The following is a 20,629-nucleotide window of genomic DNA, read 5'->3' on the forward strand; positions in this document are numbered from 1 at the left end:
CTGTAGAAAGTGTTTCGTACTGCAGTGTAGCCAGCACTGATAGATGAAAATGTCTCAGTGCAACATTAAAGAGGATTTATTCCAAATTACTTTGGAGAAAAGCCTCTGCTAAAAGGATAAAAGTATGTTTAGAAACATGTAATGTCATTTCTTCTGACCAGAAAGCAGGTACTGTACTGGTTATGGCTGTTTCGTTGTAATCTGAAGGTTACAGGTTTGAGTCCTGCTCCGGTCATAGTACTTATATGATTCCTTGAAGTAATCAAAATACCATGAATTGGCACAACAAGTGAACCTTGTTGCATAAATGGCTAAATCATTGTAATGTTGATTATGCAGGGGAGGCATGGTGGCGCAGGGGGTTCAACTGGGTCCTGCTCTCCAGTGGGTCTGGGGTTCAAGTCCCGCTTGGGGTGCCTTGTGGCAGACTGGTGTCCTGTCCTGGGTGTGTCCCCTCCCCCTCCGGCCTTACACTGTGTGTTGCCAGGTAGGCTCCGGTTCCCCGCGACCCCGTATGGGACAAGTGGTTCTGAAGGTGTGTGTGTTGATTATGCAACATCATATGTCACCTTGGATAACACACACACACATTTTCCAAACCGCTTGTCCCATATGGGGTCACAGGGAACCGGAGCCTACCCGGCAACACAGGGCGTAAGGCCGGAGGGGGAGGGGACACACCCAGGACGGGACGCCAGTCCGTCGCAAGGCACCCCAAGTGGGACTTGAACCCCAGATCCACTGGAGAGTAGGACCCTGTCCAACCCACTGCACCACCACACCCCCCTTTGGATAACAGTGCCAGCTAAATAAAGGTGAATATTAAAGAAAAGGCATTAAGCTGAATTGTTAAGCATTAAACTGGATGGTTGGGGAAACTGTGGCAGGTTGCTCAGTGTGTCCTCAGATGAATGAGACAGGACATGTTCCGACCTGAGACCTGTGCTCTGTGCTGAAAAGAGCCTCTCAAAGTGTCATTAAGGGTCCACCAGGATCACTTGGTACAGTATCCAGTCATCCTCTGGGTGGGTGTCTGAATGATGCAACCGACACACTGTCCACGCTGTCCATACTGTCCACACTGTTCATGGCCTCCATAGATTTAGCTGTGCATGCATGATATTAATACATTTGGCTGGATATACATATTGTTGGGGGGGCACAGTGGCGCAGCGGGTTTGGCAAATGCATGCTTTCTGGTGGGTCTGGGGTTCAAGTCCTGCTTGGGGTGCCCTGTGATGGACTGGCATCCCGTCTTGGGTGTGTCCTCCCCCCTCCAGCCCTATGCCCTGTGTTGCTGGGTTAGATTCTGGCTTGCCGCGACCGTGCTTGAGACAAGCGGTTTCAGCCAGTGTGTGTGTGTGTGTGTGTGTGTGTGTGTGTGTGTATGTGTGTATGTGTGTGTACATACTGCAGTAGTGAAAATGGGCTGTTGGGGAGAGTCTCTGAGTTTCAGACTGCATTCAAACTCCAGCTGCAAATACCTGATTTTAAACCATTCTATATACATCCTGGTTATTTAAAAATAGATATAAACTACATGCCTTTTTTAAATCTCAGATGATATGTTATACATGTTCCTTACTGGCTGCTGAGAAGATGTCTTTCCTGAAAGACCTTTTACATTCTGTCCTCACTCTGCTTTATGTGGTGAACCATATACCAGGGTAACAGCTGTAAGTGATGGAGCATAAAGCATTTATACTAAAAGGTTGAATAAGTGCATATAAGTGTAAGTGCTTTTTAGTTGCTGGACTGATGATCAGAATTTTTGGGTTTGTTTGCTTATTTCTTTCTCTTGCGCAAGTTGCGCACTGCCACCCAGTGGACTTTTGGTATCATAAAATAGTGTTGAAATAAAGTTTCATCTAAAAAGAATACAAAAACACCTAAAAGCAAAAAAAAAAAAAAAAAAAAAACCCAGAAATTAGAGGACAAAAAATAATTTAAATCAGCCATATAAAATTCTAGATATTTTGAACTGTAATGGGCTTTAAAATTGTACAGCACCATTTATGAAAATTTTAAAACACTTCATTTTTAAACCACTTAAATTGTCCAGCAAGGACCAAGGGCGATTCAAGGGGCAAATTTAAGGATGTTATTGTTCAAAGCTACATGTACACACAGAGTGCCCAGCATTAAGGAATTTCTCATGAGTCAAAACAGTGGTTAGAAGAAGAGATTGTGCCAAACAGCCACACACACACACACAGGCTGAAGCTGCTTGTCCCAAGTAGGATCGCTGCAAACCAGAGCCTAACCCAGCAGCACAGGGCATGCGGCTGGAGGGGGAGGGGACACACCTAGGATAGGATGCCAGTCCATCACAAGGCACCCCAAGCAGGACTCGAACCCCAGACCCACAATAGAACAGGACCCAGCCAAACCCTCTGCGCCACCACATCCCCCCAAATGGCCACAGCAAGAATCTAATTCCTTCTTATCAATAACTGCCTCTAGAGCCTTAGACCTGCTTGCTGAAATCTCACCCTTCCTAAACCAAGACTCTTCTTCTCCAGAGCAATGATTTTACTCTGCCCCCTTTGAAAAGATCTCCTATGCATTTCTGTCGAACACAAATTATCGGGTTCCGTAGACAAGCATGACCGCTCGCTTCTGTGAGAAACAGGAGACTCGTGTTGAACTGACTTCTTCTCTCCGCTTATCCCTATGAATGAACCGCAAGACCAGTCATCATATCATGACCTTGTGACCTTGGAGTTGCTGCACTTGCTGAACCATCTAATGGAACTGTAATTATGAAACTGTCTATTTTGTTTAGGCGTGACTGCATTACCGCTTGTATTATGTGCACCTTGTTGTTACTCATCATCTTTTAAGTGGCTGTGTGTGTGAATTTCCCATCAGGGATAAGTAAATACCTGTCCTATCCTGTCGTACCGTACCGTACCATACCGTACCCTATCCTATCCTATCCTCTCACGATCAAGCGCTACACTGTTATAAAAAATCAGTATCTCTTTAAAAAATGGTGAAAACTATATTATTAACGTGAAAGACAGTCAAATACGGATTAAAGCTGGCAACGTGCTGCAAACCTTAGAATTACCAGGAGAAGCAAGTGAAATCAATACCTTCAATCATGAACCCCCAAAAACACAGGAAAATTTACAGCTTATGGTTTCATTGTTGGTTTAACGTGTGTGACCCCGTGTGACTCAATGTGATCCTAAATGCTTCACTGTGGTAAATAAACCACGGCAGTGAGGTGTGTGAGGAGCAGGCCAGATCGAGCACAAAGCCAGATTTCCAGTTCGGCCTCAACCTCGTCTGAGATGATGTCCCACATGAAGCTGACTGGTGTTAGACGAGCAGATGGACATACACATTCTGCATGTTGAAATGCGCGCACACACACACACACACACACACACACACACACACACTCACGGACATATGCCCACATGCTATAAATAAGGACGAGTTTGCTGCTCAAGGACACCAGTTTCCTTTCCATGGTACCATCCAGCTGATACATTGTTTCCTCTGAACCACTTTCTAAAAAACTGTCTAGTTCACTTGTTCTGTAACTTCTTATTTTATGATGGAACCTCAGAATCAGTTAATTCAATGGAATATTATTTTCAAACACCAAAAAGTATTACACAGTACTGTTTTTCCTCTCTTTGGCAGGTTTTGGAGAAAAAGTAGAAAAATTAAGGAAACAAAAAAACAGATTATCACAGAATATTTGAACAATAATGTTCTGCTGCCTACATCCCAGAAGGATGAATTAATGGTATTTTAGCAAAAGGAAGTTCTGTTGCCGTTGGCGCCCCCTTCAGGCCGTATAGCAGAACGCACCAAATGGCAGCAAGGGGGCTGTTTGTTCCTATTAAATTCGGCTGAAATATGGACCACAGTCCTCCTCTCCGGTGGGTCTGGGGTTTGAGTCCCGCTGGGGGTGCCTTGTGGCGGACTGGCGTCCCGTCCTGGGTGTGTCCCCCTCCCCCTTTGGCCTTACGCCCTGTGTTACCGGGTAGGCTCCGGTTCCCCGTGACCCCGTATGGGACAAGCGGTTCTGAAAATGTGTGTGTGTGTGTGTGTATCATAATATCTTACGGAAAATAAACAATCTGTTCCGGAATGAAAAATATTTCACCTGAAATTAATAGAAATACCAAAAATAAAAGGTGCTCTTATGCATGATTATAATTGCACCAACATATTTTATACGGGGGGGGGGGGATGTGGTGGCACGGTGGCGCAGTGGCGCAGTGGGTTGGTCCCAGGTCCTACTCTCCAGTGGGTCTGGGGTTTGAGTCCCGCTTGGGGTGCCTTGCGGCGCACTGGCGTCCCGTCCTGGGTGTGTCCCCTCCCCCTCTGGCCTTACGCCCTTTGTTACCGGGTAGGCTCCGGTTCCCTGTGACCCCGTATGGGACAAGCGGCTCTGAAAGAGTGCGTGTGTGTGTGTATTTTATACAGTATTTATAATAAAAATATTCTCATAGCTTGTCTTCTAATGGCATATTTGCATTGATTGATTGATTGAGTCATTCATTCATTCATTGATCAGAAACTGCCTGTCCAGCACAGGGTTCCAGAGGTCAGGAGTCTGCAGTCATTTGCACATTTATAGAAGCACACATCCATGCATACACACACATACACAAACACACTTTGGGCAATTTAATCACAAGTAAATATACATTTACTTTTATTTGTTTTGAAATGCTTTTCTCCAAAGCAACTTCCAATGGATACTATGTAGTGTTATGAGCCCACACACCTTATTCACCGCGGTGACTTACACTGCTAGATACACTACTTACACTGGGTCACTCATCCATACATCAGTGGAACACACACACTCTCTCGCTCTCTGTCACTCACACACTATGGGGGAACCTGAGCAGCATGTCTTTGGAGTGTGGGAGGAAACCAGAGCATCCAAAGACTTACACTGCTAGATACACTACTTACACTGGGTCACTCATCCATACATTATAACAACATATTTAACATGTTTAGTATTATACTTGATATATTATGTGTCAGTGCAAGTTTATTGTGTGTTATTCCACAAGGTTTAAGCACTGCACGCAGTGTCAGCAGCTGAGCAAAGTAATAATGAAGGGAAGCTGCCTTGTTGTGTTGTGTAATGTTAACTGTTGAAGTAACTTTGTCTGTTTTTAATGGGACTCGTTGGTATTTTAGCATAAATTGGTGTCACTTTTGTGGCTCAGGAATTAAAAAAAAAATTCCATTGAAAATAATAGTAGAAATTACTCGTACATTAATGTATCTATATATCACATTTAAAATGATTTGAAGCTGAATGATACATTGGTCTTCCAGTCTGTACAGAACGTGTTTAGTTAACTAAGATGTTTAGTGATAAACAGTGTTAAATATTCCAGATTAACACAATGTAGTGATACTGTTCACAGCCTTGGAAGTGTAGCCGAGGAAGAGATATGATATTTTCAAAATACCGTACTTGAACAAAAGCTCGAGTATTAAAAGTACTGAAATGCTTGGCTAAAGAAAAGTTTCTTCAAGTTATGTTTTCCTCTTCTGAGCGCACTGTAATAACTATTCCTTTTTTTCACAGCACAAATGACAAAAACACACAACGCTCATTTGCGGAATACAAAATGAACAAAAAAGTAACCGTGAAATCTGATGCAACACAAATGCTGGCCACCAAAAAGTGAGGGAAATGAGCAGAAATGTACATCTGGTGCTGTGTGTGAGGCCAGTGGGGAGGGGGGTGTACAATGAGCTGTGACGCTTTCATGTCCTCTTCTAAATATAAGCCAAGTTTTGCGAAGATGGAAAAACACTCGCGTCTCCGCAGCGTCCTGGGAGCAGAAAATATGTTGGTTTAAGAGTATAAAGAGCGCAACCTTTAAGCTCAATTCCGAAGAGACCCCCACTCCGGTTCAATGAAGGGACCTCTGCTACTCTCTGCTCTTTTAGTAACGGCTGTCTGCACAAAAGTCTTTGCATGGAGAGAAAATAGCCGGATTAGTTGAATTAGCTGTTTCTGCAATTTGCATAATAACATTAAACATATTAAAATTAATCACATTGTATACTGGATGATACATATAAAGTATGATGTTTTGATGCTGCATTAAAATGATAAAATATTTGTTTCCTGAGTAACATACATTGAAATACATAGGCACACCCATCTTTAAAATAATATGCACATCAAATAGATAGATAGATAGATAGACTTTGAAATTTAGTAGACTGTATGCCAAGTTCTGTCAAATATGAATGAAGCTGCATTATTTTTCATTCAGATTTGCATTTGACTTATATGGGTTACTAATATAATGTTGTTTTTTCAAATCAGGCTTATAATTTGCTGAGATTTAAAGTGATTTCTACAATGAATTCCTAATTTATTCATCACATTTTTTTTGGCTAAATTTGCAACGCAGGAGGTCCTGAGAAAAGTGTCTACCAAATACATACACATTCCATACAATGTAAGTAACAGTAACAATTAAAAGGTGTTCATGTAATGTACTGTAATATACTGTAATAAAAATGTAAAAGGTGTAAAAGGCCTTAATACGTAATTCCGACACTGACCACTAGAGGGAGACAAAAGCAGGTGTTTGAGGCTCATTCAGTATTTTGAATGAGTTCCAAAATCAATTCACTACAGTAGTACATTGAATGTAGTTTCTATTTAAGATGTTAAGTTATTAGATTACTGTCTTCATTGTGTTACTGCAAAGACCTTAATCTGTTTAATAGCAACACAATCAATTTTTGGAGACATTAAAATTAGCTATATTCAGTGACCACCCTGCACACGAATGCTGATATATCTCTAAAATTCAAAATTGTATTGTTAAAATAGTGTCTGTCTTAAGATTACACCCATTAAATGTAGCTGTGTCGTTACAGGTGAATGGAGAAAGACGGAAAACTGATGGAACTGGAAAAACTGGAACAAATGGAGCAACTGCTGTACCCCCCAGAGAGACCAGGACGCCGCACAGTCAGAAGAGCAGATTCGCCTCCTGCCGTCCTCGGAAGAGCGATAGGGCATCGAGGTAGGGCAAGAATTTAACAAGCCGCATTTTTCATACTATTGGAGAAGAAACAAAAGCGAAACATCCCGTTTTTGACAGGAAACGTGTTATTGCGCAAGAACGGCCTTATACATATCAGAGTGTACGGCGGCACGGGATTTCTCAAATTAATCAATTTCACTCAGCTCAGTCTTTAATGGAAAATACCTTCTGAGCCATTTGAAGAATTGCTGTGTCCGTTTCCCCTGTAAGCCCAAGGTGGCCATACTGGGCTGAATGCGCGGGGGGAACCCAACGTAGCGCAGCGTGTTGCTACACTTTGAACAGCAGTTGAGAAGAGTTCCTGCTCCGAGGACAGGATCTGGCAGCGCTTGCGCTTCGGGGGGAAGCACCGAGAGCCCTAGGAGATGAGCCTCTTTTGTCAGAGGAAGAGGAAAGCTCCCAGACGTAGCGCTGAGCCGTTTCCTGGCGCTGAGCGGGAGCTAAAAAAAGGCCGAAAAGATCCACGCGAGGCAGAGCGTCCCGCGCCGAGTCTGCATCTCTTCTCATCTTCTCCCAGTTGGACTTCTGGCTTTGCCCCGTTTTCCTCTGATCTGCCCGTGGACGTCCGAGTGCCTTTTGCCGTCAAGGTTTTCCTGGAATCAAACAACATCCCGCACCATGTTATGATCAAAGATGCGCAGGTGAGGTGGACGTGAAGCTGTGTCCCGTTGTCATCTGAGGAAGCGAGCGCCTCGGCTCGTCTCGGCTCATGTGCCTCGACCGCTCCGAAAACCTCCGGACAAAACGAGAGCCGGTTTGGGAGTTAAAGTAGAATAATCAGGTGCGAAAGTGGCAGGAAGAGAGGACGCGCTGGACGTTTCTCAGGCCGGTCCAGGAGAAGGCTGAGATGGAGGGCAGCGCCTTGAAAGAGCAGCGCCGAAGTACTCGCGCACACGCAGTCGTGCACTTTCACGCGACACGCTGTGATCTCAACCCATTTCTGTCCTCTCCCTGTGTGCATGCGTATCTGGACGGACACTTTGGTAACTGACCATCCTGGTCTGGTCTCCAAAGTGACAGCTGGACACTCCTGCGTGATCGTCCCATCAGTGCTGAACGGGTGGAAAAACTGGGTGTGAAACTAATCCAAAGTCGTCAGTTACACTGGGAAAAGTTCTTCTGTGTTCTTGAGCCCCGAAAGTGACACCGTAAAATATCAATAAATTCCAATAAAATGGGCAGAATTATTTCGATATTTAACATTAGTAATAACAAGGCAGTTTCCCTGAACCAGCATCTTTCCAGTAGTGTATGTGTGTCTAGGAGCATCTGCTAGTGTAGTGGTTGGAGCTGATTTTGGATCTAAAAGTCACAGGTTCGAATCCCACCTTCAGCTGTAGTACCCTTGAGCAAGGTACTTACCCTAAATTGCTCTGGTAAAATTACTCAGCTGTATAAATGGGTTTAAAATTAACACTGTAAGTTACTTTGGATGGGGGGATGTGGTGGTGCGGTGGGTTGGACCAGGTCCTGCTCTCCAGTCGGTCTGGGGTTCGAGTCCCGCTTGGGCTGCCTTGCGATGGACTGGCGTCCTGTCCTGGGTGTGTCCCCTCCAGCCTTACAGCCTGTGTTGCTGGGTTAGGCTCCAGCTTGCTGTGACCCTGTATTGGACAAGCAGTTTCAGATAATGTATGAGTGTGTGTGAGTTGCTTTGGAGAAAAGTGTCAGGTATATGAGTAGATGTAAATGTTGTCCTGAACTTGTTGAGCTCTTTCACAGCTTTTACAATGTACTAACAAAGACTCCCGAGTTCCTTCAACAGTCCAAACACATGTGTTTCATGCAGATTGGTGACTCGAAATTACCCCACGTGTGTGAATGTCACATGCATAACACAAAAATGCTACACACACACACACACACACACACACACACACACACACACACGCTGGCTGAAGCTGCTTGTCCCAAGCAGGGGGTGCAGCAAGCTGGAGCCTAACCCAGCAACATAGGGCGCAAGGCTGGAGGGGACACACCCCGGACAGGACGCCAGTCCATCGCAAGGCACCCCAAGCATGACTCGAACCCCAGACCTGCCAGAGAACAAGACGTGGCCAAGCCCACCGCGCCACCACAATACTAAACATGTCTATAAAAATGTATTCTAATTACTAATAGAGAATAACAAAGTAATAAATAGAAAAAATATAACAAGAAGCTGTAAAAACCCTATTATGAACAGAACAGATTTACATATACAGTAAATGCCCCTCCCTGAATAAATCCACTCCTTCACTCCCCTTGCTTGTGTGGGTTTCCTCCCACAGTCCAAAGATGCGTTTCAGACAATTGGTGACTCTGTCTGTCTGTCTCTCTGTGTGTGTGTGTGTGTGTGTGTGTGTGTGTGTGTGTGTGTGTGTGTGAACAACGGTAGGGACTTTAGCGTTGTGGTTTAGGGTCTCATAAAAATACAGTTAAATTAAAAAAATTAAATAAAGTTAATAATCACCGTAAGTGGCAGCGGGTGGCATAACGGCTAGAGCTGCTGCTTTTGAACCTAAAGGTTGCAGGTTTGAATCCTACCACCAGCTGTAGTGCCCTTGAGCAAGGTACTTACCCTAAATTGCTGCAGTAAAGTTACCCAGCTGTATAAAGGGATACATACACACACACACACACACACACACACACACACACACACACATTTTCAGAACCGCTTGTCCCATATGGGGTCGCAGGGAACCGGAGCCTACCCAGTAACACAGGGCGTAAGGCCAGAGGGGGAGGGGACACACCCAGGACGGGACGCCAGTCCGTCGCAAGGCACCCCAAGCGGGACTCGAACCCCAGACCCACTCGAGAGCAGGACTGTGGTCCAACCCACCGCACCCCCCTACTATAAAGGGATAAATTGTCATAAATAGATTATTATTATAAGTCCCGTTTCAGGGAGACACACTGGCGTCATTCCAGTAAACCTGATACACGACTGAAAGAATCGACCAGCAACCTTCCCAAGGAATGACCCTTGACCTCCACGCCGTGGTAGCGAGACAGTGAGCGTCCGAACTCCACCGCCCGGCCTGTTGTTCCTGCGTTCACTCCACCTTTCCGAGGTCTCGCCGATCTCTTCTTTCAACCTCTAAGAGAGAAAAGTATTGGGAGAAGACAGTGTGATTCACTGACCAAACCAGCAGGGGGGGCATCGGTTGATGCTACATCAATGGTGTCAAGTATTCCTTCGCTTCGGAGCTGCGTGATACGGGATGCTGCGGCTTCCTGCCGCCCGCCACTCAGACGAGCCCCACCGCAGCTTCCGAAGCACACCGTGGAGTACGAGCAGGACCACCCTTACTGGGGACCACCCTTACTGGGAGACCCCCTCCCAACCCCGAGAGGGCTGAAGCAGAGCTAACACACACCAAACGCATGGAAGTCCACTGAGCTTTTCCTGTGTTGCGTTACCATCGGGGGGGTCGGCCTGTGTTACACACTCATGTAAAAGTCCTCAAAAGTAACAGAGTATTCCTTAAAGGCACAGTGTCGTAAACTGCATTATCGCCGAATCCTTCTTTCAGTTCAACATGCTTTTTGTTTGGAGCTCAATTCCCTTTGAAGCCATCGTGTATCTGCATCTCTTGTAACACCCAGAATGGCTGGATAATGGAAAAAAAAAGGAAGAGGCCATGCAGTGCCATTTGACTTGAGTGAGCGTTCAGTAATGGAAAAGGAAAGATTGATATATGAGGTGTTCGGTTGTTCGCCGAGTTTGGCGTTTAGGTTGCAAACGTTTCGTCACCAGTCGAGGTGACATCATCGGTGCGCAAGTTGTGTGATTTGTGTTGGATGCTTCCTCCTTTATATATAGTTTGATGGGTGGGATCGCCTGAAGCTTGGACGCGATTGGTTGGTTTCATGTGACCTACGAAGACCACCAATATTTTCTATGATCTTCAGCTTGGTATATATCGGTCATGTGGACGCCCACGGGAGCTGAGACGATGAGTCATTCGAGCGTTTCTTCCACAGGATGGGATTAACCGAACAGGACCAAAAGGTTGAGAAACTAGACTTGTGACCAAAGTGTTGTGGGTTCAGGTCCCACAAGGAACTCTGCACTTGAGCTCTTCTACACAACGCCGGGCCTGGTTTGCGCCACGGAAACGGTCCAGCCGTTCGAACGCGTAAAGGCGTCGGGTCGTAGGCACCCTAACCCTAAGTGCAGGGGTTCAAAACACAGCGACCGCTTTCGTGACTTTGCCGTCAAAAAGCAACAAGTGTGAATAATGCAACCAAAGGCTCTTTTCGGAAACCCTTAAATCTTCTTTCACATTATTGTCGGTAAACTTCCAAGGAAGACTCTCCATGAATATTTCCCAAAGGTGGTATAACACACACATCAAAGTGTGTGTGTGTGTGCGAGAGAGAGAGAGAGAGAGAGGAGCTCAAAGAAAGGGTCTGGAATGTTCTGTCCATCTCTCTCCACACCTGCACGAGACCCCCGCTGTCAACTCGTAGATGTTCGGCACCTGTGGCACCTGGCTAGAGCGCTTCTCGCCCCGAGGCCACACGGCTAAAGCGGGCCGAGATCAAAACCAAAAGGTGAACGGGCGGCAGCCCGCCGGATGCCGGTTCCGGCCGTCTCCTCCGTGGACGGTCCAGTGTCCCGGGTTGCCTGCCCTTAACCGCCTCACTTGGTGACTCCCGCTTGAGGAGCAGGTCATGTGACCGAAGCAAGGCCGCGACGGTCCAGAGCAGCGTCGGACGCGGAGAGGGCTTCCTCTTTGCCGGAAAAGAGGAAATGGCCCTCGCTTTATATTTAACCCCCTTTCACTTCAAAATGCAGGAATCCAGAGCGGAGCCCGGAGCGGCTCCTCGTCCCGCACGCCAGCTGTCTCCCAGAGCTCAGGTAACGCGCTCGCTTACCAACCCCCACAATCCATAACCATAAGAGGCACTTTACTCAACGTGAATACTTCTCCTGGGCTCACTCGAAACAGGAATATCGTAGAACGCGATTGGGCTCTGCCCTGCCGCATTTATGAAATAACATTAAATTTATGACTAATAATATTTATTTCATGTATTACTAATAACGATACAGCTGGGAACGGCTTTCGTCCAGTGTGACTCCTACTGACAATATTAATTTAATTTCAAAAGATTGCTTAGGGGGAGGGGGTGCGGTGGCGCGGTGGCGCGGTGGGTTGGACCACAGTCCTGCTCTCCGGTGGGTCTGGGGTTCGAGTCCTGCCTGGGGTGCCTTGCGATGGACTGGCGTCCCGTCCTGGGTGTGTCCCCTCCCTCTCCGGCCTTACGCCCTGTGTTGCCGGGTAGGCTCCGGTTCCCCGTGACCCCGTATGGGACAGGCGGTTCTGAAAATGTGTGTGTGTGTGTGTGTGTGCTTAGGGGGAAGGATAAACATTCACTGTCCATTTGTGAGAAATTGTGTAATTAATACAAAGAAAGTGTAATTAGCTTTACAAATAGTTAGTGGTTCACTTCTAATAACCGCTTGTTTTGAGTTACCAATAAATAGTCTGTGGATTTGCGTTTATGATCATATTGCTGTAAATTTCTTCGTTTATCGGACACTAACTGCACATTTGAGCAGTTTTACCTTGGATATTACTGTCCTGAAAGGTGACTTCTCCCAGCTTCCGCAGGACAGTTACTGCCCCTCTGGGGTAAATTGTAACATACAGTATAATATCTATGTGGGGTTTATATCTTCTAATTACACACTTTGTTTCGATGGAGAATTACAAAGTTTGTCCCCGAATGACTGTGATGGTGAGAATTTAGAGTTTGAATGCAATGGGAACGTGATTCTCGTAGTTTAATTCCACACTGATGTTGATTTGAATGCTGCATCAATCGCTGATTAAGCGATGAAGCTCTAAGCGAATCGTATGAGTGCTTTTCAACAGCGGTGCTGTGGCTCACTTTACGTAAAACAGAGCAGCGTTGCACACCTCTCTCCTCTCACACACTGCACACTGCTGTACTCTCACACACTGCACACCTCCCTCCTCTCACACACTGCACACCTCTCTCCTCTCACACACTGCACACCTCTCTCACACTGCACACCTCCCTCCTCTCACACACTGCACACCTCTCTCCTCTCTCACACTGCACACTGCTGTACTCTCACACACTGCACACCTCTCTCCTCTCTCACACTGCACACCTCTCTCCTCTCTCACACTGCACACTGCTGTACTCTCACACACTGCACACCTCTCTCCTCTCTCACACTGCACACTGCTGTACTCTCACACACTGCACACCTCTCTCCTCTCTCACACTGCACACTGCTGTACTCTCACACACTGCACACCTCTCCTCTCACACACTGCACACCTCTCCTCTCACACACTGCACACCTCTCTCCTCTCTCACACTGCACACTGCTGTACTCTCACACACTGCACACCTCTCTCCTCTCTCACACTGCACACCTCTCTCCTCTCACACACTGCGCACTGCTGTACTCTCACACACTGCACACCTCTCCTCTCACACACTGCACACCTCTCCTCTCTCACACTGCACACTGCCCACCATTGCACTTTTACACTCTGCTCCCCCTGCCCTCTCTCCTCTTACACTCTGCACACATTTCAAGGTGATCCAGTAAGTTGATGTTAAATTCGCTGGAAACCAGACAGTTGAAACGCACAAGCGAATACAAAAGTCTGTTGTTACGCAACTTTTCTTTGCATGCGTTTAGTGCGCCTCTCTGCTTTGTGAAGCGTTCAGCTGAGAGGAAGGATGGCAGGACTCGGGTCTGCGCGCGCAGTGTGTAGCGCAGCGAGAGAGCGGGTCTCGACCGCGGTCTTGAAGGTCGGGGCTCGGGTTCCTCGCACCTCTCCGAGGAGATGCTGTCGCGAGGGTGTTAGGAGCGCCGATGGGACGTCTGAAGGACTCCGTGAGTCGCTACGATTACGGCGAGCGGAGCAGATGAGCGGGACTGCGGTCGCGGCGCCTCTCTGCGTTCCTCCGTGTCACCGGATGACTCCATCGGTGTCTTGGGGAACCTCGCTCAGGAGCCCTCGCGCGCGGGTGGACCGTGGGCATCGTGGCTGTCACGGGGTTTTCTAGCAGGGATGTACGCTTGTTTACACGGGAAGGGAAGTGGGTTCTCTGCGCACGGTGCCGCTGGTGCGAGCTGGGGTTGTGCAGACGGAATGTGGGGGAAACAGAACTCGGGGAACGGGCTCGGGCCACGTGTGAGCGGTGAGTCATCCTCACGCTGGGAATGACTCAACAAAACGGTGCAGAGATTTACGCACGCAAAGCACGCTACTCCACTTCTCCATCTGCCCGATTAGCGGTGGTGCGGCGAGCGGCGCCGTCGTCTCGCCGCGCCTGGGCGGTACCGCACGATGTGGGCCCGATCCCTGCCGCGGAGCGCGTGCGCTTTGCACGAACCTCCCCCGTGTTCGCGCTGGTTTCCTCTGGGTGCTTGTTTCCTCCCGCAGTCCAACGACATGTATTTCAGGTGAATTGGTGACTCTGAATGGCCCGTAGTGTGTGTGTGTGTGTGTGAGACAGAGTGTGTTACATTGCCCTGGTGTCTAGATGAGCGTTTGACTGTAGCTACGACTGCAGCCTTTGGACTGGGAGGTGACGGGTTTAAATCCCAGCTGCTGCTGCTGTAGTATCCTGAATTGCCCCTGTAAAAATGACCTTGCTCTATCAATGGGTAAATCGGTGTAAACACTTTTGGGGAAAATTGTTATCGGAGGACACTGGAAGGCACCCGGTTGTTTACGCACACTCTTTGAAACCACTTGACCTGAGTAGGGTCACAGCAACCCGGAGCCTAACCCCGCAACACAGGGCACAGGGCTGGAGGGGGAGGGGACACACCCCGGACGGGACGCCAGTCCATCACAAGGCACCCCAAGCAGGACTTGAACCTCAGACCCACCACACAAGAGGGCCCAACCAAGCCCGCTGCACCCCCCTACTTGTTTACATTGTAATTTTTTTGTGAATGGCTCTGGTTTCCGTTCACAGTGTGGTCCAACAAGAAGAAGGTGTGTGTTTCGTAAGTGTAAGAGTATACAGATGTGTAGTATGTAAGGGTAGATTGTCGCACACTCTGTGTATAAGAGGACATTCCCGGGGTTTGCATTCAGAGGTTCACGTTGCTCTTGTAGATGACTGTAAATATTATCTTATGTATACTCTGCCGACATTAGACTAAGGGAAGAAACCATTATTTATGTAAAAGCGACCGCTTCTTACGTTGGTATTGAGCAGAACTCTCAAAACTCAGTTAAGGCAACTAAAAAGGTGAAAATAATTAAAAAAGCAAGGACTTCTATTTTTCCAAATAATAATCCCACTCTTTTTGACCTTGGATGACATAACCGTGTGTGCTGAACACAAACACTAAATTGTTCAGTTTTTATTTTAAATACAGTACAATATTTCCCCATTATAGCGACCCCTTGTGGTACCTTGGAGGTATTAAAGGTATTAAATCTGCACTTAAATCATTTGGCCCATTCACAGAATACAGATAATATTGCCATTGAAGCACTAACCTATAAAAAAAGGAAGTTTATGATTTTAAATTATTAAACAATACACTACATTAAAGATTCATTATGAACTGGGTTAGTATTCCCATTGCATTCATTTAGCTGATGCCTTTCTCCAAAGCACCTTGAAATATTAAGCCACATGAAATTATTTACCCATTTTATACATCTGGGTAATATTTACTGGAGCAATTTAGGGTAAGTATCTTGCTTAAGGATACTATAGCAGTAGATGAACCGGCAACCTTTGGATCCAAATGCAGCAGCTTTAACCACATTTACATTTACATATATTCACTTAGCAGATGCTTTTCTCCAAAGCGACGTACATCTCATAGAAAATAAAATTTGTGCATTGCATTAGGAGAAAGAGATGTAGCTGCAGATGTGTGATTCTTAAGTACAATTAGTTTCCTTCACCATATGCACCGATGTTCATAACACAAGTAGCTTTATAAAACTTTTCCAGAGTATCAACAATTCCTAATCACCTTCCTAGTAATTTTTTTTTGTTGAGATACATACAAACATTTATGGTACATTGCGGGAGTGGCTCTGTAAAGGACTGATCCGAGCACGATCATGAACATGTATACCTTACATGATCTTAAGAGATGATGGGCAAAGTGAGTCTGGAAGAGGTGAGTTTTCAGACCCTTTTTAAATGTGGGCAGAGATTCAGCAGCTCTGAGTGAGAGGGGGAGGTCGTTCCACCACATCGGAGCCAGAACTGAGAACCTCCATGCTTTACCTTTCATGTGTGGGACCACCAAGCGGGAAGATGTGGACGAGCGTAGCAGTCTGGTTGGCAGAGAGAGGTGGCTACAGCCGGAGGCGGCATTCGAACCTGCAACCTTCGAGCCTAAAGGGAGCAGCTGTAACCACTACGCTCCCAGCTGTTCACATCATTCGTACAATCAAATAGTGGCAGATGATTAATACTATCAAATAAAAATACATGCAGTTATCAGTTTTCAGCACCGATCACATTCCTGGAACGCACCCCTTTTTGGAGTGCGACTGTCCAGGGAACGATCCTTTTTCTCAGCGCTCGGTGGGATGTGGTGGAAGCCATCGGCTCCATCCGGCCTCAACCTCGTCCCTGTCTGCCAATTGCAGTCGGCGTCGCCGTCAGCGCCACGGAAGCCGCGGGGAATTAGCTGTGAAAGGAGCAAATAAATAGGTGCTTTTAAATGAAAAGGCCTTCGACAAAGGCTGATGAGGTGCTGAAAGACGGCCTTGTGTGGAGGGAGAGGGGCGACGGAGAGGAGAGGCAGCGACAGGGACGCAGGGACAGAGGAAAAAGGCTTGTTTGGTCTCTTCACTAGTGCATGATCAAAACGAGGGCTCCAAATGAGCCGGAGCCACGCTGGAGCTCACAGAGGAGCGGTCTCCGGGAGGATTTAATGAGGAGCGGGGGTCGCCAGACTGTGACCCGGCCGCTCGGCGCTCCTCCGACAGGGCCCGAGGGGACCGGAGGCGAGGGGGAGGAGACGCGCGCTGGACTTCAGAGGCGTGCTTCACGCGAGGGCCACAGCGCTACTTCTGCTGGCCCCCAAGGATCGCTCTTCCTCGCCCCCCCCGTGTGTGTCTCCAAAAGCATGCGCGCGCACACTCGTACTCACCGACAATCACATGCCGACACGCGCATCGAGGGGAAAATCCACCGGGACACTTTTTTCGTGCATCTTTTTTGCTTCAAAGTGTTACAGATCTCCCGGAAGCAGCACTTTGAGCTCCTCGAAAGCTGTTTGATTGCCTACAGTGTCGCAGGGCACCGGAAGGTGTCTTACCTGCCCCTCGAGCTCCGGAGATTTAAACGCCCTGACAGGTCCCCAGCCGGGGCCACGTCCACCGTGTGTCACGTGCGCATTAACTGCCATCAAATTAGTGGCACCCACAGGCTACGGTGAACAGGAAGCCCCAGGAGGCACCGGCAGAGCCTCACTCCCCATCCGCATGTCCTTTACCCTCTTTTACCCACTGTTCCTCAGCAGAAGGACAAAAACAAATGCAAGATGTTTAGTATATAGTGTGTGTGTGTGTGTGTGTGTGTGTGTGTATACTGTATAGACACACACACTGTCTGAAACCACTTTGTTCCAAGTGGGGTTGCGGTGAGCTGGAGCCTAACACAGCCACACAGGGCTCAAGGCTGGAGGGGGAGGGGACACACCCAGGACAGGACGCCAGTCCATTGCGAACCCCAAACCCACCAGCGAACAGGACCTGGCCAAACCCGCTGCACCACCATACCCCCTACTGTATATACCATATTATATATAGTATATGGACCTTTGATACTGAAAAAACTGGAAGTTCTGTATCTTCCTAACAACTGATATACTCTCACTGTATTGTAAAGGGTTCTGTGGGTTTATTAAATATGTCCCTTTGTTTACTACTTTGTTTAGTGCTGTGCTAATAAACTGGCTGGTGAACTGACCCTGTAAAATTTCTAGATATTCATACATATAAATGAGTAAAAGCATAAAACACACACACACACACACACACACACACACACACTCTGCCTGAACCGCTTGTCCCGTACGGGGTTGCGGGGAGCTGGAGCATAACCTGGCAACACAGGGCGTGAGGCTGGAGGGGACACACCCAGGACAGGATGCCAGTCCGTCACAAGGCACCCCAAGCCGGACTTGAACCCCAGACCCACCAGAGAGCAGGACCCGGTCCAACCCACTGCACCACCGTGCCCCCCCATTTGCAAGCAGTTATTTTAATTTTTTTTTCGTCAGGGTTTTTGTAACACATATGATGTATTCCTACGCAGGGATAAAGCAAGTTTTACGCTGCTGATATGCAATCAGATATGGTCACATTTCTGATACATGTAAAATAAGTTACTTTAGCTAGAATCTTGCTGACCGTGCGGAAATAGGACTCCTTACATTCTGTGTGGCTTGTTAAATCCCAGAAACAGACGCTTTCCACAATTTACCAACAATAATATTTTAAATGGAGAGCTGTGGGCCAGAAAACAGTTGACCCATGTTATGAATGCGTTCTGATTTCATTTACAGATGCAGACTGTCATGGATTTGGGTTACAGGGAACATGCTGCTGTTTGTTACTGTGGCTTGAGCTTTAACAGGATATATTATCACTGTAATAATGTGCCATCAAAGTAAACTTCCAGCTAATTTAGTGTGAAAGACAGATGGCACAAGCAAGCCATTCAGTATGTTATTGTAGTAAAAATAATCAGACCAGGCCTGTATTACGGGAAATGTGGACTTTCTACTCAATTGCTTCTGAAAACCATGCAAGTTTTTATTACTGCAGTCAGTTCTGCTGCATGGAATGAGTACAAGCGGCTATAGGAACAGAACACACACACACACACTTTGCAGCTGAAAAATGTGGGTTTGAATCCCAGCACCTGTAAGTCCCCAGGGTAGTGATTACCTTGAATTGCCCCAGATGTAAAAATGGGCAAATCGATAATCGAGCAGCTTAGGATACAAACAGAGCATTGGACACCAAGCAACTTATCTAAGGTGCCAGATAAATAATAGTTTACCCACCTTCAGCTGTGACAAGAGTCCCCTTCCTGGGTTGTGATGGATCTACCTGCTCCAATTTTGTGCAGACTGACCATGTTCCAGTCCTCGACACAGCTAATGAGACGGCAGGCAGAGCAACAGAGATCTCCCATCCCAGACTGGTCCCAGACATTGGCCCAGATGTGGTCCCATGCACCACCTACTAGGCTCCACTGCCAACAGCGCCCGCTGCCCCGGCATCTACAAACGACACCACCATGGGTAAGTGCATCTTCCTCCGGTGTCGCAGCAGAACTTGGCCTCACTATGATGGAATATGTGGTGGAACCGCATCTTTCTCTGCGATATAATCCTACATTCATTAGATGTAAGCAAATCAAGACTTCTCAAGATTTATCGACGTCACGTATGAGCTACTATAATGTGCAATCTGCTAAAAATTGTCTTACTGCCTTTAGAATTTTCCTCATTATAATTACGGTTTATTTACTAGCCATCACATTCCGAGGAAAGCTGCAAAAATGCTGACAGTGTCAACGTGTAATGTTACTACCGTGGTGAGGTACCTCCAACAGCTGGAGGAATCGGAGTGAAGGAATGGGCTCTGGGTGAAGCTGCTCTACCTGACCTATTGGTGTAATTAAAGGGAATGCTGATATCGATGCGTCGTATCGAACCCATGCTACCCAGGCAGCCTTTTCCTCCTCAGGGCCCATTCATCAGGATGAATTTACCTCTCCTCACAGCTTCTTGCTCAAACGCGAACCCTGTTAGCGCAATGTTGACAATTGCACCGGATACCTGAACAAACAGCTGCCTCCCGCTGCCATAATCACCTCCCGCACCTTTACACATGCGGCCCGTGTGTTGTTTGTGTTAGGATATGACCCAGTCGTCCGTGTTGTCTCAGTCCAGCTCCTTTCTTTCTTACCCTCTATCTTCTGCACTTGCGGTTTCCCGGTATCGGTCAGAAACCGCGTGTTTTCACAAATTAAAGGTGCTTCTGCAGCGAGTCAGATGTCCACATAGAAAGAGTGCCACTCGTTTGCCCAGCTGTCATCCCCACTTTACCTAGTTTACTCAGTCTTCGTCGCCAGTTTGCTCGATGATTGCACTGCGTTCGCCCAGCAGTCGCCAAGCCGAATGTTCGCCCTTCGCTTTCCAGTCGTCTTACCCTGGTTTGCCAACTCTTTACACCCTTTCCGTAGAGGCTGGCTTGCAGAGCGCCCGGGAGGGAGGCCCCGGGTGTTCCCTGACAACCTGGGAAGCAAAGCTAAGGGATGACTAAGAAAGACCACCCAGTTTGACAGACACATCCCCTTGAGCACCCCTCCAACACCCACCGGCACCACATTGTCTTGTCGACTACAAGAGCTGTTGGTTTGGAATGACACTCTTTGTGTGAGAGAGGAGCCCAGCAGGAGTCTGTTCTTAAGCCCCACTGAGCTTCACGCCGAACACCGTGTGAGGACTCAGCAATGTCTTCGTGGCTTCACCTCGAAACCTTGTGGAAACGGTCGCGCAAATACAGGCTACGTGA

The 20,629-nt window shown here is 47.3% G+C and overlaps 1 protein-coding gene across 2 annotated transcripts in view; it reads left to right on the forward strand.

The window, feature by feature from the left end:
* Positions 1-11,853: 11,853 nt before the first annotated feature.
* LOC108920810 (transcription factor EC-like) overlaps positions 11,854-20,629 on the forward strand; it is a 29,827-nt gene continuing 21,051 nt past the window's right edge. For both annotated transcript variants that reach the window (XM_029247558.1, XM_029247559.1), the window contains exons 1-2: positions 11,854-11,913; positions 19,176-19,350. In XM_029247558.1, the coding sequence (XP_029103391.1) occupies positions 19,183-19,350 (168 nt within the window). In that variant the 5' untranslated portion in view covers positions 11,854-11,913; positions 19,176-19,182. The remainder of the gene's footprint in view (positions 11,914-19,175; positions 19,351-20,629) is intronic.

Source organism: Scleropages formosus, chromosome 21 (genome assembly GCF_900964775.1).
Source record: "Scleropages formosus chromosome 21, fSclFor1.1, whole genome shotgun sequence".
NCBI classification, from domain to species: domain Eukaryota; kingdom Metazoa; phylum Chordata; class Actinopteri; order Osteoglossiformes; family Osteoglossidae; genus Scleropages; species Scleropages formosus.